General features: G+C 32.4%; 2 protein-coding genes across 2 annotated transcripts in view; one reads left to right on the top strand and one right to left on the bottom strand.

Moving 5' to 3' along the window:
- The window catches only part of LOC147064852 (SEC14-like protein 2), a 69,720-nt gene that overhangs the window by 2,272 nt on the left and 42,260 nt on the right, over positions 1–25,188 (top strand). The window lies entirely within an intron of this gene.
- The window catches only part of gudu (Armadillo repeat-containing protein gudu), a 32,827-nt gene continuing 29,330 nt past the window's right edge, over positions 21,692–25,188 (bottom strand). The window contains exon 7 of the mRNA XM_085957624.1: positions 21,692–21,817. Coding sequence (XP_085813750.1) covers positions 21,692–21,817 — 126 coding nt within the window. The remainder of the gene's footprint in view (positions 21,818–25,188) is intronic.

Here is a 25,188-nt window from a genome sequence, read left to right as displayed (position 1 = left end):
GTTTGGTACTGTTTGGTTATACCGGAGCCAGCGGAAAACGCATTTTGAAAATAGCCGATAAACTGGATTATTTGTTAGTTTGGGTTAGTTTAGGTTCAGTTAGGTTGGGTTAGGTTAGGTTAGGTTAGGTTAGGTTAGGTTTGGTTAGGTTAACCTAACAAATAATCCAGTTTATCGGCTATTTTCAAAATGCGTTTTCCGCTGGCTCCGGTATAACCGAACAGTACCAAATGTTTTTTATCGAATCATTTTTTACTACTGACAAAAAAGTTACCAGACCAGGTTTATTGTATTGCGATTTTTTTTATTGCAAATCGTTGACCTGAAAACGAGCTGTCTTACTTTATGTGTTTATTAAAATTCGCACTTTCACGAATTATTTTTCACTCTATAAATAAAATACTCAAAAGTGCATCAAGTAACTGCCTGCATAATTATATCCACTTGAAATCAATTTATTTTTCGTGATTTGTGACAGATTTCGTCCGATGCATGTATGTACCACTTGCGACGGGTGGAGGCAGGCTGTTAAGATCCGACATAATACGTATTTGCTTTATTTCATTTATTTTTTTAACATATTGTGGACATTACAGATTATAAGTTTAAGACGTTCACAACATGACATTTAGAAACAAAGATATATAAATATAAGAGTATTACATAAAAAAAGAGATATATCAGTAGATGAATTAGATAGGTACAAGGAAGTACACCGGATGAGTTAAGCAGACCTTATTTTAAGATTTTATAAAACAACATCCACCTAAACTCATTCTCACGTAGGTGGAATATATCAACACCCGAAGCAATTTCGTTGAACATAGTTATCACTCTCCCAATTAGCATTACCAGTGGCAGGTTGGTTCTGCACCTTGGGAAAATAAACAACTGGTGGTATCTATTTCTAAGATAGTTATCATTTGATAGTTTCATTGAAGTAAGGTTACAATATGCAGATAGTTGGTTAGTTAAAAAAATAAATAAGCTCTGCGGTAACGACAGTGGCGAGGGGTCGAAGTAGGCTGTTAAGATCCGACATAAATAGTGCACACTAAATTTATCATACGTATTTGTTTTCATTGTAATAATACTTCAATTTGCAGATAGTGTTGGTGAGTTTTTAAAAATCAATCAAACCCTTCCTAAACCAAATCATAATAGTTAGTGTGTTATGGGTGATCCGACAAAAATTGTGCACACTTTTCCAGTTATACTTATTTGTATACTTTTTTTACTTGACTTACTAAAAAATAAACTAGTTTTGACTACTACGTAAATATATATATATAATTTTATTTTCTCATCATATTATGTATTGTCATCAAACGCCTCTGTGACGAGGGGTGGAGGTGGGCTGTTATGATCCGACAAAAATATTGCACACTAAACTTTGCCAGTCATACTTATTTGTTTTTATTGAAGTAAGAATAAAAATTGCTGATTATTTTTTAAAAATCAATTAAACCTTGCCTAAACCAAACCATAATAATTTAGGTATGCTAAGGGTGATCCTACAAAAATAGTGCACAGTTTTTAGTCATACCTATTTGTTTTCTTATTATATTATTATTTATTACATATAGCGTTGATTAGTTTTTCTTTTAATTCGTGTTATCCCTGCCTAAACCAAAGCACAATAGATAAAAACATATTCGTATATCTATTCATTCCGACCATGTCCGATCCTAATAGGATCATATGGGCATCCACAGAGTAGAGGTTTATATTAACAGATTTTGTTTTTACGAGAAATGGATATCAGCCACTTGCTCAACCTATTAGGTCCATCTATCTATCTATAAATTATTTTAAATTATGTATGATTTAATGGCATAATTTTAGGTATACGAATATTTTTTGACTATTATCTATAATGGCTTGATTTATGCAGGGTTTAATTATTGAATTTTAAAAACTAACGTGTGAGACAAAGTTTACTGTTATATATTTATGTGGGATCAACAGCCTACCCTCACCCTCCGCCACTATCAAAAGATGATGACTGATGACAAATTTCCCAATTTGTAATGGAATGATATGTCATTTATAGTAAGGGGGTTTAAAAATATCCTGACCAAATTTTGCGAATCGATGATTCAAATCTAAATTATGCTAAATTATATTTATTTTTACATTTGCTCTATATCCTGCTTATGAGTTTTGGCTGCAAGTAGAAAACATTTCTGTTTCTCAGCTATCGTATTATTATGTAGGTAAACCGCAAGTACTAAATAGCTGATAATCTAAAAGGCTAATTATTAATAATATTGTTTCACTCCCTGCGTATTGCATAATTTTAGGACACTAAAACTGAAAATCAATTGTAACGTTACACAAGAGATGATAATGGAATATTAATGTTCTATAAAATGTAACACTCATCTACCTCTGATCTAAAAAGAACCTCGAATAGACACCACACGAAACTTCGCAGAACTATTTATATATTTAAAAATATTATTGTGTTTTCATTTTCATTGTGCAATTATATGTTTAATTTAATATTGTGCATTCGATTTGTTTAGATTACACATTACTTTGCAGAGAACAATGTAGATAGTAAGCTACCTCACCACATGCATACGATGCAATAATGTACTTTACTGATTTTTGGGTCAATGTCAACGTTGTTTATTTCTTGCATTTTAAGAGCCATTTCCCGGCATTAATGTTTTGAAACATTAGGTAGCTATTAAAAATAAACTATCCACATTTAAAAAAAATAGCTTTCTAATCCGAACGAGATATTGTCGGTAACTACTCCCATTAGGTTCGTGTTATTTAGGTCCAAACCACGCAAAATTAATGTCAACTGGCTTACCTTACCGGGTGTGGTGACAGTTTTGAAGCAGGGCTCGTTTTCAATTTTCAATTTATTTATTTATTTTTAGCATATTGTGGACATTACAAATTATAAGTTTAAGACGTTCAACATGACATGAAACATTATTATAAAGAAGATTAAAAAGTAATAAAAGCGATAAAAATGAAAATATGAAAAGAGAACATAATATTATAAACATACAAAAGCAGTGACAATACTGACAATACAATAATTATACATATAGAAGTTCAAACAAGTACACCGAGTTTGTTAAGTACGCCCTATTTTAAGAATTTATAAAATAGCGTCCACCTGAACTCACTCTCTCGCAAGTGGAATATATCAAGGCCCGAGGCAATTTGGTTTGAATATAGTTATCGCCCTCCCAATTGGTATTACCATTGGCAGGTTGGTTCTACAGCTTGGGAGAATAAACAACTGATGGTCTCTATTTCTAAGATAGTTATCAGGGTTTTTTGGATAGGGTTTTATTACTTTATGCCATAAAACCAAGGTACACAACGTGCTATCAATCTGAAACATTTACTAATATACTTGGACGATTTCTAGATGAGCAGAAACACGGGTCTTATAGATTTATTTTTCTAGATGATGGAACTTGGACACTGCATTCGTAATTTTCTTCTTATTTCATAAACTTGAAATAGAAATTTTCATTTTTCACTTTAATAGTCATTATTTATAGTTAACTTTCTCCAACACTCACGTTTTTATTTCGTTTAGTGACAAGGGTTATAAACCAGAAATTACATTATATAGGTTTATCGATCGATCCCTTTATCATATTCTTATCGTACTTTATTATTTATATTAGGTTGGTATCTATAACATACATTATTACATCCAGTGACTTAGTTGATAATATGACATATCATTATCATATCTCGTGTGTAATCGTCTTTCAAACCGAGCAAAAGCAGAGATTAAACGATTATAACTTATTTTTATAAGAAAATTGTTCCATATCTGACACATTTCACATATTCTTAGCGAAGGACGTAATAATAAATAACATTAATATGTAATTAGGTAGATAATATTTTTTATTTTGGAGTTGAATAATAAATACAGAATGTGACATTATCAGAACAATTCAAATTAACACTAAAATACGGAAAATCAAATTGCAATTAATAGATGATTGTCTATTTTCACGGAATTTTAAATACAATAAATGTGGGTAACAGTGTTGTTAGGAGATTTCGGAATGGATATTATTTGAGTCTGTACGCTGCTCTCCTGGAATGCAATGGAAATGGGTTCAATGTTTAAGTCCACACAATTAAGTTGGATCGAGTCCACAATAGATTTCTTAGATTTCTCTACATAAGGACATACGGATTCTTTCCTTATGATAACGGTAGTAATAAAATGAATTTTCCGACTCGTTTTCTTCTGGGTATGCTTTCAATGCAATCCCTGTCCACCCGAAGAGTGATTGCTCTTTCAAAACGGTTAAAGCATTTCTTTTTACTTCTTCGTGGGCTGATTTACAATCCGTATATACTGACAAATATATTAATTTTCATGTTCCCACCAAAATCACTCGTAACTCTACGGTCTTCATGATACCCCGTCGCATTTCATGATGCTGTATAACGTACGATTAACTTATTTGATGGCACCATAAAGGTTGAGTTATTTTTTATTACCTAATTACGTTATGTCATGTTTGTGGACATGTTAAATAGGTTAAAGTTATAATTGTATTTCTCATTTTACTTTAATATCTACATAAACACATACTTTCTTATTATATTGATTGTTATTTTTAATCACTTAACTCATTACTCATAACTCATTTTTATAATTTGTATTTATTGTGTATTATGGCGTATTGGTCAATCCCTACGCTTTCAATGCCATAATACGCTTTTTTAAATAAATAAAAAATATTCAGTTCAATGATTTTTAAAAACATTTATTTCAATTCACTGGGCGCTGTTTTATGTACCGCCTGTGTTTTCATTATAATAGTAATCTAAATAATGATAAAAAGATGACATATTGATTCTGTTTGCGGATTTGATTTTTCAGGATTTCAATGTTACACGTTGGGCGTCTGCGAAACGGAAATATATCATTCGAATATTCGAAGCCTTATATTATATCTCTCTAGTAATATTTGACACGTCACAGCTACCAAACTTGACAGCAAAAAAACCAAAATATAGTAAAACGAACCTTTTCAACTAAATGCCAAAACATAAATCCGTTATATCTTCCGTTATATTTGCCGTAACGCAGTTATTATTTTGAAATAGCTGATAACCTACACAGCGCTCGGAATGGAGCGGAACGCCCCGGAGCGCCGTTCCTGTTCGTTGGATTTCCAAGGATGGCGTTCCTGTTCGTTAAAACCTCAAAAATGGCGTACCGGTTCGTAAAATATCCGACGGACAGCGAGTCGTCTAGTAAAATCCTCAAGCGTCATACTTAATATTATTACGTTCCGGGTTAGATTTAAAATTTACGAAAATGAATTGCTAGGTACAAAGGTACAAAAACATTAATATTTTTTTTTATTAAAAAATAATTTTACTGGTTTAGAACCACTGAATTTTCTATGACCCGTACATAATGTACTTAAGTTTTTTTGAAATAGTGATAGAGTAAATGTAAGACAACGTATTTGAGAACTAACCTTTTTCAAGACAATACTGTTTTCAACGAATTTGGCATTGAATGCACTAATAGACAGACCCTTTTGCGTCAATGGTGATAAAACAATAAAATTGTATACAAAGAAATGCACTGGGTAAGATTTATTGCATTGTCGCACGTTATGGGACAATAATTATTTTGAAAAAAAAATGTTTTTATGATTGTTAGGAAATGTTGGAAGCTATTTTACATTGGAATGTAGATTTACTGTAGTATTAATTTATAAAACGGACAGTTATTTTTTTGCAAGTTCATAGATATTATTTTAATACAGTTAAGGTTCAGGTATATGCCTAAATATAGTGAGTTAATAACGTAATAGTTATAATGCACACTGGAACTTTAAAATTTTTAAATGAAACACATTAAATACATGTATTATCTTTACTCTATAAATTACTTAATTTGTTAAATATTGCACAAAAATAACATAGTAAAAATAGTGTGAATAAAACTACGTGCCCTACCTAAGTATCTACCGAGATAGGTAGGTATACTATATCTGTCCTACCGAGGGTTGAAATTCTTGAGCACGTTTATGGTAGCCAATTATTTTTTGTAATGAAACTTTAAATTTTGTATCGAGACAACCATAATTAACCGAATTGTCCATTTATCATGTTAGCGAAATTTACATGGGTTTGACGCGTTCATAGTTTTTGTATTTCATAATGCAATCGGGGTCGTTCATTGGTCGTTTATCAATATTTAACCCAATGCTTACGGGCCCTTTTGATTAATTTTGTAATTGACGTGTTAATTTGCATTTGAAAAGTAATTAGCAAAAACACAATTTTGTGCGGCCCGTAAACATTGGGTTAAGTTGTATGCAGCCAATGATAAGCGTTTTCATCAGAGGAAGCGACAAAATTAGACTCCTTATTTTTCCAAATTTAATCATTTTAAGTTGTGTTTTTTTGGTTTCCCATTACCTAACCCCCATGCTTTGCTGCTCTACACTAATTTATTTTTTATATTTCTTACATTATTGATGAATTGATGAAGTTCAGCGGAAATACTTTGCAGTGAAAAACTAAGTAGGTACCGAGAGAGATGAAATAAAATAAGGGAGGCCTTAATCCAGCACTGGATCGACCGAGGTTGATGGGTTGGGTTCTAAATAATTATTATTGCATACATGAAAAAACCTAACTATTGGAGCTACTTTGCTAAATTTTTAAATTTCCGAAAAACTTGTGCTCTGGCATCGTTTAAAAACTCTTTGTAGGTACTTAATAGCTTAAATTGTTGTTTAATAATTTCTAAGGGGGTAAAATATTTCATATTAAATAGTAAATACAGTCATGCTTTTCCTTGTGACCAGAACATACGTATTTGCTGTTTTACCTACCTACTCAACGTTACGGAATCGCCAGATAATAATTATTTATCCTAATCTATTATAATATTTTACATTGAGTGTCAAAAAAAAATATCATTTCCTCATATATTTTTATTGTTTTAATTTTATATGGATATTTTTCGGGTTGAATGAACTGTGTTTTTCATGGTTAAACTAACAAAATAATACATTTAATAACTGAAATCAAATAATTCCATAATTAATATAGATAAATATTCGTGAACATCGTATGCATGTTAATTTTTTTGTATTGTTTAAGGTACAATACGAAATAAAAATATTTAAATAAATCAATCAGAATCCAACGGGATAAATATATGAAAAATTTCCCTGTATATGACAATTTCTATAACATTGGAAACCTATTAGAATAAATTATCCTACATGTCCACATGATGTAAATATTTTTTTTTCTAATAATATGTACCTACACTTCTGAGGTTGTTTAAAATGATTCATATTTAATAAAGAATGCTACATTTGTAAAACTTGCGTATTAGATATTTTTTTAATTAATTTATTAAAAACCATGCCCTTGCTTTTTCGTATACGATGGATTTTAATTTGATTAAAAAATAGTTTACCTTAATCAAAATATTTCGAATTTACGAAAAATCAGAGCTTTGAAAAAAGCGGCATGTATTTTGTTTAAGCCGAAGTATCTTCACTCATATTTCTATCCACTCTTAGTTGCATATTTTTATTGAAATTGTGATTAGTTTGTCTATTATTTCATGTATTTTAATAATGTTTCCCACTCCAATTAGATTCATATACGTTTAGTTATTTATATTTGTATAATTATTAATGTATTTTTTAGAAAACGATTTCGTAAACTAAAATGACTATATTTGTATGTTACCACTAATTGTTATAGCCGATAACGTATTGGGAGAAGATGATGATGAAAAAAGTACATCATGTAAAACTAAAAGATATTTTTATGTTACAGATATTATTATATCTAATATCACACATTTTTGGAAAATTGTCGAGCGTTCCTGTTCGTGAAATTTTCCATTTCGAGCACTGAACCTACAACGTTTTGGATTCCGTTCCCAACCAAATTAAAATTTATAAATATTTCAAAAATATACAAAACACTGCTTGTCCATTCGTGACACTGTCAAATAGTATTTTTATTTTGATCTTTGTGTATACTTTTGCGAATCGATTTTTCGAAAAATAAAAATATGTAGGTAGGTATAACTTAAAATTCTTTTTATTAAAATATAAAATGCATGATTACTATGAATATTAAAAAGTCTTTTCTATGCTCTAGAAAAAACTATCATAGAATAATATGTAATAATAAGTGAGTATAGATTATCTAACGCAGTGTTTCTCAATTGGTGGTCCGCGAATTTTTGGCGTACACTCCGTCTCTCCGAAACCACGGATATCAAATATGATAGCAAAGAAGTAGCAACAGATTTCGCATTCAATTTTTAAAACCACTTCTCAAAAATCCAGAATTTCTATTATTAAATACTTATCTATTTACTGATTGACTTCTGATTATTTTTATTACCAATAAGTAGAATTTTTATATGATATTTTTTTATAATAGATATATATAGTATATGTTTGATATATCTGTTTTATTATTGTTTATATTTTAAAATTTAATAAATTAACAAAATTATGTTTTTATTTTGACTTCGAAAACTTCACAAATTATTATATTTTTCATTATTACCTTTTTATCCGCCTAAAGCCCTAATTACATTGAGCTTCTTTACGAGCTGTTTATTGGCGAATTTACAATCTGCCTGTAAAGTCGCCCAGTGTAATCATCGAATAAGTTAATAAAAAGGTTGTAAACACTCTACCGAGAAAAGTTGAAAGCCGGTCAACATTACACGCTACACGCCGGCGTGTGGGCCTACTGCGTCTGCGCAGTAAAGCGCAGTACCAACCTCCCGGTAAAAAAACGAACTACGTTCTGTCAAAATAGTCACTGGCTTGTGGCTTCTCAGCGAATGGAAAGTTTTGTGTGTAATCATCAAATCGCAGTAGCTGAGTCGCCCGCTTTTAAATTCGCCAATAAACAGCTCGTAAAGAAGCTCAATGTAATTGAGGCTTAAGCAACACAGAAAAATAATTTATATAAATAATATTTTTTATTTCTGCGCTCGCAGTCCGCAAAACGTTTCTCCTATTTTCATTGGTCCGCAGGTGTAAATAGGTCGAGAAACACTGCTCTACCGGATGCACATTTATAACGCTATTTTTTATTATAAATTGATAAGTGTCTTAGTTAATTAATATCAAGTGTATTATGATAATCATGGAATATATACAATTAATAAACGTATAACTAAACATTTTTAAAAGTTATTTCGCTTCTTGTCAGTTTACATAATAAAATGAAAATAGCCGATTTACTGGATTATTTGTTAGGTTAGGTTAGGTTTTCATTCTTGAATTCGTCAATTTTGCTAAAATCGGAAATGAAAATTGGCGCGGCTCCCGCCTGGCTTCCTGTAAAGTGTAAACCGACTTGTACCGTTATTTCTAATAGTAAATCTTTGACATAAAAAAGTACGTATTGAATAATTAAAACACTCTAAAATTGAAACTATCAAAAAAAATATTTGACTTTGACACTGTTGCAAAATTTTACCCTACGATTGGTCTGGAAAAATATAAATAAATTAAATAATGTAGGCTAAAGACAATATAAATACTTACAGGAAAGATATTTTTCCTTATAGACTAAAATTGAGTCAAAAACCGAACCGTCGACTTTAAACTCGAGAGCTCTTCAGAATTGTTTATCGTCGGATTATTGACAAAGATTCCGTTCAAGATTTAAAACAAATACTTGGTTTTAAAAAAATGTCAATATTCTCGTGTAACACGAAAAAACAATAATGACATGATTATATTACGAGGTATTTAGGAAATTACATTGATTACAACACGCACTTAAACAAAACGGTTGTCTTTTACCTTTTTAAGTTTACTTTCACTTCCCCGTTGGGAAAAAAATGCGAAAAAATCATCGAACCATAAAGTCGTCTTTTTTAACTGTTTACCTACTTGTTATTATTTGATACATTTCTTTAGTCAGGGTCGATTAAGGCAATTTGTGGCCATAATAAGTTCGTCAAAAGTACGGTGGCCAGAATTCTGTAACGGGAATACAGGACACATGGACGCAATTTTAAATCGTATGCGAAATTGTTAGAAAAAATATTACGATCAGACGATTAGCATTTCCATGAAACATACTTTGAAACAACGGTTGTTTTAGTTACGTCTGAGGTGCTGACAACTTTGGAAACTCATTGTGAAAAATTTTCCCATCGAATAAGCCGACATAGCGCATTACGATACAGCAATAATAAAGCTATGTTGTCAGTTTTAAACTAAGATATCGGTACTTTCCAACGAAGCTTTGTCCGCTTTATGAAAAACTAACACTGCCGCCCCTAAGCAACGCATGATCTTCCTAGCCCCACGTGACGACACTGACAAGACATCGGTGGGAACCATTATTGACACTATGAATAGGATAATATACTGATAGTATATCCGCTGATTTTTTTCAATTTGTGGAACCTTGAACAAGTTATTTTTAATAATTTCTTATTACAATCTGAATACCTACAAAAAGATTGGTGATTTTAAAATGTGCAACAATAAATTTAAAGATTAAAAATTCTTCTCTAAAGTGTGAGGCCTCAGTGCCAGCGTTTGGCGCAGCGTTGAGCGTTTTGCGCAACTCAAACGTATAACCGTATAAATTTATAACCAAAAAAAGACATTGTCTACGAACATTTTCACACACGGTTATACGTTTGAGTTGCGCAAAACGCTCAACGCTGCGCCGAACGCTGCCACTCAGGACGTACACTTATAATTTTTTTATGAAAACAACATTAATAGATTTTGAATTTCCTGCAATAGTAGTTTCCGATTGTAATTTTTAAATATAATTTTACGGCACTGGGACAATTCATGTGCGATAAATCGCTATTACAATGTATATGACAATACAACAATTTTGTTATGATATCAATATTTTTTATGCATCGATTAATCCTTAAACTACTATGACGATTCTTATCACCTGCTTAATGGAAAACGACCACTAATACTCAATAGTTGTAATATTGCCACAAATGAATCTACAATAATTCGAAATGACTGACAGTTAATTTAATGATGAGCCTTTATATTTATATTATAATTAAAAATATGTATGTACCTAACAGCCTAATCACATGTCGTGGTTGAATTCTTAATGCTTTATGGCTAATGAGATCTGTCATTTTAAGAAAAATGCACTATGCATTTTTGTAATATATTTTTTATGACTGGTCACATTGTCATTATTTATCCAATGATCCCTAGATATTAAATTTATGGTTGATCATGCATGTAAAAACTAGCTAATTTCTCGTTATTCGCTAACGACTGGCTGCGTGTAGTTAGTCAAGTTGAGGAGCAAACATTCGAAAAGTGATTTGTCACAAGTTAAAAAAAAAACGCGGTTTAATACAATTTATGGCAGTTCACAGTGAAATCTATGAGAGGAAACCACAATTTATGCCAATGTTTCAATTTTGTCATTCGTTCGAAGCGAGAATTTTCCTTTATGGTCAAGGTCCGGCGCTGTCTACCTTCATTAAATCACATTATTATCAAACCATTAAAGAGGCGAATGGACGACAGTGTGTTTTTTCTGTCACAAAGACTTAATTTTATTTGTGATTATTTTCTTGCTAGAAATGTGAAAGGCCTCTCTACAACGGTACAAGCTTCGCCGACGCTATATTTTGATTTTATTAAAATATATCTACAGATTCATTAAAAACAGTCACTATTACGTCATAATCGTCAAAAATTCTTAATTATATAAGTACCTATAAACCTACGTGTATTTATTTGATCTTCGTATATTATCTTCCATTCAATGCTGACTTCCCAACCCTTAGGTAAACTATTTTTCTAGAATCTAGATCCTTCATTCAGTAGGTACATGTAGATAAGGGAACTCATAAGTAATGGGAACTGAAATACTAAACGGGTAAGGTGAGGCAGGCAACCGATCTCGAGTAAGGAAGAATACGGGATAAATTTAAACACGTGTCAAGAATACGTCATACGTTGAATACTGACAATTACTCTCGGTTTATGCATTGACGCTCATTTAATATTGGTGTATTACACACAATATTGCACGTCTATAATTCGTGGATCATTTTCGTACGACACTTACACATTCAAAACCCTGCGTCAAAGTGTACTGAATTGGGATATACATATGGCCTATCGGAATTCGATTTATTATCGATTCTGTGATGTAGATATTTCCGGCCGTGTCCAGAAAATTGTACGTATGCAGTTCGCCGCACACATTATCACCGTGTTCTGTTGAACCGGATACATAATAATATATGGTAGTATGTATAACATTGTGACCAAATGGCGCGTTGTTCGTGGAACATTTGACCTTAATATTATTGTCATTTTGCACGCACGACTACTTTTTGATACAAATTTTATTTTCTTGAGAGTGGGCTTAAACTTACTACCTCTCCAGGACTAAATGTTATAAATCTACTGCTATATAATATAAAATACAACACACGAGAGACGAACTAATGTACCTCGGTATACATACACCTAAGGAACTTCATATTATAATCTATAATATGATCTAAAAGTAGGTTATTACTACCGTAATTATTATTATATTAATGTCAAATTATATATTTTAATTCAATTGTTGTATCACTGTACAAATAATGACTATATTACGGTCAATAAATGTTCCACAAAAAACGCGACATTTGGTCTCAACGCTATACTGCTATATAATTATGGTGCAACAGCTCACGGTGATAATTCCTATATATCTACGGCGATCTGCATGAGTACAATTTACACGTAACCACCTGAGTACATATCGAATCAATTTAGCAGAATTCCAGCCATCATATTAGGATCTCATGGATGTCGTTGACAGAAATTCATCGATGGTCACGTCATGTTCTAGCAGTCTAGCTATATGTCCTATAACTGCCTTCTATATTTTTTACTATATAGTTAAAATATATTTACAGTCGATCTATAGAAGGCAGTTAGTAGCCCTCGCCCTACTCATCCCAATTTCATTATCTTGACACAAATATGACAACCGCCGCACTATTTTTTTTAAAAACGTGTTTTAAAATTGTGCTCAAGCATCCGAAATTGTTGAACGAATTTAACCCAGCTTCGAACGGTACATAGCACACACCTACTTACCTAGATACTAGATAGCGTAACTACTGCATAGTAAAACAAGTTTGTTTTAAATTACAAGATAAAAACTAACGTGTGTACAAAAATATTGTAATAATATGTTATACATCATTCTTATAATTATTATCGTTATGAAACAAAAATTCTGAATTTGAATCATATTCAAGTATTATATCATGGCGGTGGTCTGCGAAACTATATATTTTTTCCCTCGCTCTTTATAGATTATATACACCACAATCCCCCACTTCCTTCTTTTACATAACTCACAGCCAGGGTACCCACAGAAAATTAATAGGAACCGACGTACCCTACCGCAGTGGCGAAGGGTGGAGGTAGGCTGTTAAGATCCAACATAAATAGTGCACAGTAAACTTTGTCAGTCACATGCATTTGTTTTCATTGAACTCTACAGTGTGTAGGTGTAGATAGTGTTTGTTAGTTTTTAAAATTCAATTACACCCTGCTTAATCTAAGCCATAGTGGATAATAGTCATAAAATATTCGTTTATTCATAACATATCTAAAATTATCCCATTAAACGGTACATAATTTTTGATATTTTATAGTTAGAAGAATATTTTTAATCGATTATGGTTTCGTTCGGCATGGCTTTAATGAATTATAAAATACACGTAATATTAGGTATCTATTCATAATTCAATAAAAACAAAAAAGTATGACTGAAAAAGTGTGCACTATTTTTGTCGGATCGCCTATTGTATACCTTAACTATTATGGTTTGATTTAGGCAGGGTTTAATTTAATTTTAAAAACTAACCAACACCATCTGCAAAATATATTCTTAGTCCAATGAAAACAAATAAGTAGGTATGAAACACAAGGTTTGGTGTGCAATATGTATGTCGAATCTTATCATCCTACCTCCACCCATCTCCACTGCCCTACCGTTATTATAAATTCTAAAAAATGATTAATATGCTGCATCGTGGATCTTTGTTTAACACGGACGCTAATGACCATGTCAACTGTTTTAGAGCGAGATGCACATGTCGTTGATTAGTACTGCAACCCATTTTTAAATACGTCATACTTGATTCCAAATGCATCCGATTTCTCCGATTGTATTGTATTATACATTTGTAATCAAGTTAGACGTGTTGTGTGTTACCATTGTAGATAACCGCCGAATTGCCCAGAGTAATATTCGTGTTAATTTGAATCGCGCATTTAATATTTGAGAACAGTCGGCCCACTTTGTGTCCCTTAGCTATAACTTAAACTAATAAACCAGACCCGGTTTCATAACTGTTACCACGATTCATTTTCCGTTTAATATAAAATTAATTTGCCTTGGATTTACGAATTCGTGAAATCTTTAAAATCGTATACTTATTGGAAAGCGTGTGATAATTTCTCTGCAAGTCCTTCGTTGAGTCAGTTGATTATGTAAATATCAGTGGTCGTTTTAGGCAGGCGGAGGCTCGAAGTCTCTCTTGCTAGTATAAAACATGTGCGATAAACCGCTACATATTGATAGAAATTCATAATTTTATCAAATTATCTTGGTACTTTCTGACAAACCAACTGCCTAATCAGCATATCGCACACTGAGATCTATAGGGTCATAACTGCAAATTACGTGATCTTTAGTAATTTGAGTTTGAATGTTAAATAATTAACTACAATTTAATTAATTGCAATACACTGCTGAAAAATACGGCGGTCTAGCACAATAAATATTGTACCAAAGATGAAATATTTTTTAGGCAAAAGGGCCTCATGTAAGATAATGCCTCTATATAGCTCTAAATTAAAATTTTAAATATAAAATAACCATGGACACAACTATTATGTAGGAGGCCACTGCTTCCAAGTAGCAATTAGTGCCATATAGCATTAAAAAATAGTTTTTTTTCTATCGAACTGCATTCATAAGTCATTTTTGTTTTTTTTTGCAGTTATAACCCTATAGATCTCAGTGTGCGATATGAAAAACCGCTATTATACCGTAATACATAGGTATTTAAAATAACAATTCAGTATACGAAACCACTGTGAATATTTTTCAGCTAAATATTGTTATTTCGAAACTTTTACCGCTTGTAAATAATGCTTTATTAATAATACTCATTATTCTTGCGGATTTTCATTGTTATATAGTGAGTGACATAAATAACGGCAGTAATATAATATTTTTCCTGAATTGTCAATAATGAATGTTTCATTATTAAAACAAAATAATACTAACAAATTGCAAAACAAGGAAGCAAAAAAATAATATGATTCATTTTCCATTTGTACTTATATATACGTTATACACACAACTAACTGCACTTTTCGATATGTCTGACGAAACTATTACACATAATTAAAAATATATTATATTATATTGCAATCGTAAATTAATTCAATATTATTATTAGTTGATGTTTTATACAAAATATAATTATTATGTTCAGTTAAAATATTGTATTATTATTTATTAATTTTACCTAAAATCAAAAATTATTTTACCTTTTATAAAAATTACGTATGTATTCAATCGATCAATTTGAAAATCTATGAATTTACTATATCAATATGCATGTTGGCTGATTGCGTTTGTATAATATGATTCATTTACCTCCACAGTATATATAAAGAATTAATTATAAATGACCGCTGAGATATAAAATGACCTCTAATAAATAATTACTAAATAATTATAGCTCTCAATTAAAACCTACATTATAATTATTATATTCGCGGTCTATAAAACATGTAAATATTATTTAATTATTTACACATTTATACATCATAGATATTTTTATTATATTTATAACTAAAATTTAAAATATTTAATGCAATAAATGGATGGATTTATTCATATAATATGAACGATTTATCAATATAATACACAATACCTACGACAGAATACGATTTGAAGCATTGAAGTTATATGTCCTCCACCAAAACCCGCCCCGTGCCACCCTCGGTCTTAATCGAGAGTATCACGGGACCCTTCAATTGGTGATGTGAAGCATCTAAAAATTGGCCTGGGAGTGTCCTGGGAGAAAATGCCCAAGACTTACGTCGCTACGCTCAGAGTGAGCTCTGACTGAGTGTATTGAGTTTACTCCAATGCAAAGTGCCGGGGAGAGAAAAAGCACATGGAAATTACTAAAAATAAAATGAAGTTACGTTGTTTATTAAATCAAAAGAACGATGCTAATCATACGGACAGCAAAATTTATGTGAAGATATCTTCACTCCCGCAGTAAGACGCCGCAAATTTTGTGAAAGCAAGATAATTGGCCTTAGTAGCAACCAGGTCGGACGGGCCGATGAGTCCAACAGCTGGTTGGACCGACCTGAGTATTTCCTCCCATTCGGAGCACATACTCAGACACTCCCGTAGGATGTGGTTGGCATCCTGTATTTCCCCTCCGCATGGACATGTCGGACGGCTTGCAAGTCCAAGCTCAAAGAGCCTGACGATTTGAAGCAATCATTTTCTTCTTGTTCGACCATGTCCGCCCTCAGTTGGAGTATATGAACACAACACGGTGCCTCCAAGAATCCATGTCGCTCGCCAGTCTTCATGCGTCTTCTTCATGACGTACATCTTGTATTAAATTGTTCCTGGCCGATAACCTTCCTTCCACCCACCGATACAAAATCATCCCGGCTACGAGCCTATTCTAGCAGCCGTGTTTACTGCTAATAATGCTAATGCAGAGTTTAGCACATGCATTGATTAAGATTAAATTAATATACTTATAATCTTATAAACACTCCTTACACGCGGAAACTATTTGCATGACCAGGTGATAATTTCCGCTTTAAAAGCAATTATTGCAATGGCTACAATAAGCTTACCGATTGAGTTATAATTTCCCCCAGAAATTAGCTATATTTACAAATACATAATAAATTTCACATTGACTGTGGTTAATATGGGCAATGAATAGCCACGTGGATGACCAGGTGGTTGACATATTGAGAGGCCCCAGGAAATGCAAATCTGTTCTGTGGGAGGCCCCCTACCGAAAATAAATCGTTATTGAGTGTAAAAATACAACATTGTCACCAGATTTTTTTACTATTTGATTTTTGAGATTTTCATACTTTCTGGCAAAACGACCGTCTGATCTACTTCGTGAAAGACTGTCACTGTTAATAGCGTCTCTTGTGATTTGATTTATAGAAGGTTTTAGGCGTGTTGTCCACGCTATCTGTTAACCTTGTCCAGCGGTAATTTTCAATTTTCATCTCTACTCACTCCCGTACCATAGCCCCCACATCCCCACTACACACCGCTATGGTTAAAGACAGTATGATGTTTTACAGTAGTGTTCACGAAACCCAGGGTTCCGTGAGGTAAAATAGGTTACACTTTCAGCGAATTTTGTATTTTTAAATAAATCTAGTTGAATTATTGAGTTGCCAGCACTCTGCATAATAATACTATTACGAAGCACTGCTCGCGACCCCCTTCTGTGGTAACCAAGTAACATGCGACCATTCGCCATATTGGATAAATATACATTTTTACTCTAAAAATAATTATAAAATAAAATTATACTCATGAATTATCATTTAACACATCAAATAGCATCGCACAGCCAAGCAAATTTGTGGTGTGTGTTTATCTCAACGTGTCGACCCGCCACGCTGGGCTCCGATGCTAGAGCCCTGTCAACCGCCATCTCTGGAAACTTATGCAGTTCGCCGTATCATACTTCACCGTGAAATATCGGAAACATATGGCTGTATATTAAAGACCGTCCAACCTCTTTGGGTCTCGTATAGTACTAACATAAAATTCATATCTAAATGAAACACGGTTTTTGTCGGTTTATACTTTATAGGAAGCCAGCAGCAAAAAAAAAATGAAAATAGCCGATATACTGGATTATTAGGTTAGGTTAGGTTTTCTTTCTGGAACTCATGAATTTTGTCAAAATCAGCTATGAACATTGAATTAATGTTCATATTGAATATAATAAAATTTGATACTCGTAGAATACGATACGGTCATCTCTTTCCGATAAGAAAGCTCACGGCGAACTGTGCTACGGTGAAATGTTTTACGTACAATTAACATTGTATATTGTAACCGTCAACCGTCCCTCCTTGTGGTGGCTGTGCCCCATACAATATTCAGCCTCGTACATAACATAACAAAACAATAAAATTAATATGATTATGATTAGTTTGGAACAGTATTGAGGAAATATCAGACACTTTGACGTGTTCTCAAGCATGACGAATGAATATTACGAAATATTAAAATTGTGTATAAAGTTGTAATGAGCAAAAACACTATTTTGTATGCAAGTATCTTGGAGCGTCGATTCGAGTTGCGGCATTATTAAATGAACAATACAAACTTAGTAATAATTGCGATATTGTGTGTAAGTGATTAATATATTATATCTTGATAATATATACCAATTACTAATGTTGAGAAAAAAATAATAACAATGTGAATTCACACGTTAAATAAAAAAAACATTTTGGATGTAATTGTCAATAGTGGTGCTCAATATTTTTATTACGAACATGTCGTTCTCGATCAAGGGCCCCGTGTTTTATTTATCATATAATATAAAGTACCTACTGAAATATTATTTTTTTATTGAGACTTATTTTATTTAAATTAAGGTAGGCATCAATTAAATCATTTACTAAGAGACGTCACGGATCACTCCATTATTTAGTTTTTATAACGTACTTAGCCTTCCTAATAATTTAATAAACTACTTTTTTTATTCAACGAATAATTCACAATATTTGATAATGTAGCATTCTAGAAATGAACATTGTATGATTTGACTAGAAAATATGTATTATGGCAAATTATAAAAATTTCTTAGTTACAAAATATAACAACTAATATAACAAGAAAGTCGAGGAGAAATTATGTTCTTATGTAAATATTAAGAGCGTACATAAGTGAAACGGCAAATAATTTTCAACAGTATGTAGAACGACATTACGGCCGCGTTGTCATTCGGAGAGCGATAGTCGAGGCGTCTGCATGTTGATTCGTTTTGTCATGGCGTCAGATGAAAATATTTTCAAATCGTGTAAAGATGACTAAAAAAATTTACGTATATACTTAAAAAAGAAAACATGTCAATGAGTATACTATTACTACGAATATAATAATAAACATAAGGACGCATGTTGAAATTTTATGACAAATTATATTTCGTTCGGCTTCCGTCATTTGCACCCGCGACCCGCATTCCGCGCATCGCCTAGTCACGATCTTTTCAGACCATGCCTCAGCTGAGGTATAGCCTTATGGTCAAATGACAAAAACAATTATAAATTTAACCTATTTGACACGTCCACAAACATATTGTAGTTTAAAAAATAATCAAACTTTATGTTGCCATCAAATAGGTTAATCGCACGATGCACAACATCACTAAACATCACACCCGTTCTACAACGGGGTATCATGAAGACCACAGAGTTACGAGTGATATTGGTGGGAGCATGAAAATATTAATATTTGCCAGTGTAGACGGATTGTAAATGAACCCACGAATAAGTAAAGAGAAATGCTTTTCGCTTTAAAGCACTTTTCGGGTGGTCGTGGATTGCATTGATAGCATAGGTACCCAAAATAAAACGAGTAGGAAAATACCTTTTATTATCATTATAATTAAGTAGAGGAATTTAAGAAATCTATTGTGATACAACTCCGTACCCAATACTCAACACAAAAATAATACGTATGATATATAGTACTCGCGACATTTTCGAATGATTTTGACGTCCGAAGTTATCCATGACACGAGGCTCGATTGGGCCCAATCAGTCCAATCCACCGGGGGCCTGAATGCAGAGACCGGGCCTGTATTTATTTATCGCATAATTATGTTTCTGACAATGACATAGATGTATATATTTTTTAATGTGGTATTTTAAATCATTTTAGTAAAACGCAATAAAGTAATAAATTATCTTGATATATCAAATGCTTATATTACTTTTAAATGTTGGCGGAAACTCGTTTTCCAACATCAAAATAAAAGTAGTATTAAAAAAAACAAAATGTATAATAACATAAAAATTAGTACTTACTTAGTTATTATGCGATGATGTGTTTTTTATAAATAAATATCAAACCGAATAGTCTTAATAACTTTTTAATTATAGAACGGACTCGTTATATAAAATATTATTCGATAATATTGTTCATTAATTAATTCGTTATTTAATAAATAAAAAAATGTGCTTCTTTTATTAGATATTGCGAAGCAAAATAATTTGAGATTGGCGTAATAAAAATTTCAAAGTCGCCCAAAGAAATAAAATTATATTGTCTCCGAACTTTGATCAGAAAAAGTATAACTACCAACATACAGATTTATAGAATTTTATTATTGAAAACGGAAATTTGACTACGGATAATATACTTAGTATATATATATTAATATTATTCAGCGCTTGAAATGGAAAATTTTACGAACCGGAGTGCTCGATAATTTTACGAAAATATCAACCTAGTTATCTAATTTTATGTGTATTTTATAAAAATATGTGTGTCAGTTTTTTTGTTATATTATATCATATTTAGCTCTGACAAGATAAAGCGGGTGTACTTTTCGGTGTTTCGGAATAGGAATGGGGGTTACTGTCAAAAGTCTCAAAATCATGTTATGGAGTAATTGCAATTTTAAGTTTGACATGCTCTCTAAAATCAGGCATAATGCTTATTTCTTTGTACTTTATGTGCATGTTCTATTTTATATCGGATGTCCTTGAATTCTTTTTTTTAGCATTTCAATATATATAAACACATAATCCGTTGTTAACTCTAAATACTTAAATTATTGACCTACCAACTTTTCGCAGCAACCCCACTACTTAATAAGACGTAATTATGTTAAATATGTCAACAATGTAGGAGTGTGTAATCTGCAGTGTTATTATTGTGAATGTTTATTACTATAGTCCTACAAACCAGGACTCGAAATGGACCGGAGCGCCGTTTCTGTTCGTGAAATTTGTAAAATTATCTCTCCGTTTCGTGGAAAAAATAATTTGACCGTCTGAGCTAGATAGGCCATATAATAGAAAATCGAACACATTTGTTTTAATGAAATACACATAAAATTTGATAACCATGTAAATATCTTCATAAAACTGTCGAGCGCTCCGGTCCGTAAACTTTTCTATTTCGAGTGCTGCTACAAACTTATCTAAAGAACGGTCTACCTAGAAACTACCATATGGACGCCATTTTGAAAACGTCATTCAAATGTCAGGTTCTTTCCAGTTGCGAGTCTTGATGGTAGTTTTCAACTGTGGCGATAAATTTGTTGGTCTGTATTTATTTTGTACTATGGGGCCTGCGAGTTAGTTTCTTAAACTACCACTATCTCGACGCATCGCCTGAATATGCCTGAAGATGATATTGTGGGTTATATGACTAATGAAAGTTAGATGCGTAGGCGTTCATCATTGGCTTCAGTCAGGTCATTGAATCCGATTCTTTGCAAATCATCGCGGTAGAAAAACGACTATGTATTTGTTTTAAAGTAGGTAATTTATTCGTCATATTTTATTACATCGCTGTTTGAGGTTAGGTTAGATTAAGGTTTGGCACCGTCTGTATCGAGGGCAAGTCTGCGAATGTTACACAAGCATCCGGCGGAGGCCTCTTGCAATTTTTCGTCTGTGGATCCCACAGTCTCGAGAAGAAATTTCACCACACCAGCCTGGAAATAAAAATATAATAAGTTCAAGTGGGACAAACAAAAATTTATTACGACTCGCCGCTGTCATCTAGTATTTACATTATATTTTTACGTTCTTCACGATATTCAGATTATAAAAGAACAGGTAGATAGAGCAAATTTATAATAGAAAAAAAAGTAAATAATAATCCTGGAATAATTAAAATAAATATTTAAAAATTAAATTATACAGTTTATCTCTAAACATAATATGTCTACGACTCTAGGGAGCGCGTTGAATATCCGCGCACCCTTCGCTGATTGCAGTGTGCATTTTCAGAAAGTCGGAATCGGAAACTCTCATGTGAAAGCAGGCAATAATAATTTAAGGGCATAAGTAGCCCATGAGAATGGCCCCACATCCTGAAGCAGGCCCCCTACATGTCACTAAGGTTACAGGAAATCTTACGCTCCAGAGTGGCGTTTTCTAAATGGTGTTCGAGGTCAATAAAAATTCAGTATATTTTTAGCGATTTTTAACACATCGAATTATGGGGCTGTTGAGTATCAACACACAATAACCAAAATTGTATAGCATAACCATATATTTTAAACTGGCAATAACCCCGAAGAAACAGCCACGTCGGGCCCTCCCCCTGGACCCAGGCCCCTAGGTTAGAGCCCTGTCAGCCCCCCCTTGTGGGGGCTATGCCCATGAGCGTCAAGAGAGAGAGAGAGATATTAATTAAGAGTTCCTTATTAGTTTGACAGATTCCTGTTTTAAAAAATACGTTCTCATCACACTATCAAATCATCATCGCTCGCTTAATTAGAAATTTATATTCCCTTAAATACACGACAATTGTCTATGATAAAATAATAGAAATTGTAATAGACCTTTAACAAAATAACGAAGTAGGAAAAAACTTGTATTTATTTCGCCGTCTCTAAAGATTAATAATTTATAGGATTGCTTTAACAACAGGTTCTAATCTCAGATCATATTTTAACAACCGATTTGGTAGATTGATGCAAGTCGCTTGAATTACATACTAACATTAGATTATTATCGAGATTGGTAGGTTATTTATTAACTATTTAAAATATTGTTTATTAATTATATTACAATGCTTTTGGACAGATGTCGACCACTAAAACTTATTAACTCCTGTATAATATACACGGTTACACGTTTAGTATAATTAATTACTATATTTACAGGCAGATATATAATTTTCAGTGTGTCAAGCAAAGGTATAGTAAGTATGAAAATCATTGTCAAAATATTATATGAAAAAATCACAACACCGCATTTTTCTCCGTTCAATACTTTGCCAAACAGCTAAAAACAAATCGCAGTTCTACATATATTATGTCTGTGATTTTAGTTTCGTTGCATGGAAAGCGAATTTTATTATAATGAGTATTGCTTACCACATCCTTCAATTAACATTAAAGATACTAATTTACGACAAGAAAAATATTCCACTAACGAATATAATTTCATTCAGCCATTTTTATAATATTATCGTCCAAAGAAGCCACTCCACCGTAACGCAGCGTTCATAACTCGAAATATTTTGCAACAGAGAATAGCGAATGTTTTCGGTCAAGGCTGCCGTAGAAATACTGGTTTTAAAATTGTATTATCCATTAAAATTACGTATTTTACTGATGAACTTAAAATCCTCTTTGCCATTGATATTAATAGAGGCATAGTAGTGGCGAAGTACGCCGAGTGAGCTACGTACCCCCTAAATTAAGAAATTAATTATTAAACAACATTCACTTAACTCACCTCACGCAATTGGTATATTATATCAATTTCTGAAGCAATTTGGTTGAATACAGTTGTTAATGGCCCCCACATCCTGAAGCGGGCCCCATACAAGAGTCTTTTACGCCCCCTCCTACTTATCGCAAAGGTTAAGACAGTGTGACGATCTACAGGTGCATATTCCAAATGGTGTTCGACGTAAAATTAAGGGTATTTATTATATTGTTTAGCGTTTTTTTTTGTATTTTTGAATATAGGTCCTCGCTTGAATTATGGAGTTATTGAATAATCAAAAATTGCATTGCACACCCACATATTTTTAAATGTTAATACGCTTGAAGTGAAACAACGCGCAGGCGACATTTTTTTTACTGTTAATAAAGTTTTGTGAGGTGTGTTTATCTCACTTGGTTGGTCGATCCGCCAAGCCGGGCCCCCTTAATCCCGGACACACAGGCTAGAGCCCTGTCAGTCCCCTTCTTGTGGGGGCAATTCAGTTGTTACCCTCCCAAAATACATTACGAATGGCATGTTAGTACTGTATTTGAGGATACCAAACAACTGATGCATTCCGATTTCTAATCAGTATGTAAGCTCATCCGCTATGACCCAGATTCGAATCCTGCGTCTAGCAAATACACATATTGTTTTTCAACGTATGCTCATAGTATGGATCTAATAGGTAGAGCAAGTGACCAACATCCATTTCTTCATGTGATCTCCTTAGGAACGGACATGCTCAAAAAATGTAAGCATACCTAATGCAAAGTCAGTCGGATAAAGCCATCATATATACAGCCTCAAATAATGAGTTTAAAACTATTTTTGAATCCTGTCAATCAGGCCGTACATCAACCTATACGGTACCCAAACAATATACATATTCTCAATTCTTATAAGTACTAAGCAATTAAAAATAAGTTTTAATACGTACTGTAACATACAAAAATACCCGAGATGTACGCAAATCGAAATCCAACATTCATATTAGTAATAATATGGTCTCGATAAACATAAATGTACCTACATACATAATAAATGCGCTCACATGCATTTAACATTTTGATCTTAACTATGTCACAAATTAAACGAATAATTATTGTAATTTGTGAATAATGATATAATAATGCAGTTGTAGATCATAGTGCAAGGTTACCAAGAAAAACGACTTTGATATTATGCAGGTAAACGTATTATTCCGAGCATGAGAGGTAAGATCATGGTAAAATGGATAATACATAACCAATAATTATTTCAATATTTGTTTATTGGATATATACCTATATTAATACTTGCATTAATTATTAAAAATACAAACATGTCATAAATACGTTAGATTATAGAATACCAGTAGATATATTAATAATAGAAAATATGTATTTTTTTTTAATATTAGAAAATATCCCCGAAAAAATGTTGGACTGAGTTGGAATCGAGCTCACATCTTTCACTTTCCTTTAATAAGCTGTATCACTGAATGATGGACGTGGTTATTTTGAATTACAATTGGCTTAAATTAAATCTATTATAGTAAAGTTCTCTTTCACATATTTTATGCGGGATCAAAATAAAATCATGATACGATAGGTACCACGGTATTCACACTCCAATCTTTATTAATACTATGGTAATTGTG

This window comes from Rhyacophila brunnea, unplaced genomic scaffold (assembly GCF_057557595.1).
Source record: "Rhyacophila brunnea isolate RB1 unplaced genomic scaffold, BYU_Rbru_1.0 scaffold_7, whole genome shotgun sequence".
Lineage (NCBI taxonomy): Eukaryota > Metazoa > Arthropoda > Insecta > Trichoptera > Rhyacophilidae > Rhyacophila > Rhyacophila brunnea.
The sequence above is the reverse complement of the archived record's forward strand: the minus strand, read 5'-3'. Positions and strand labels throughout refer to the sequence as shown.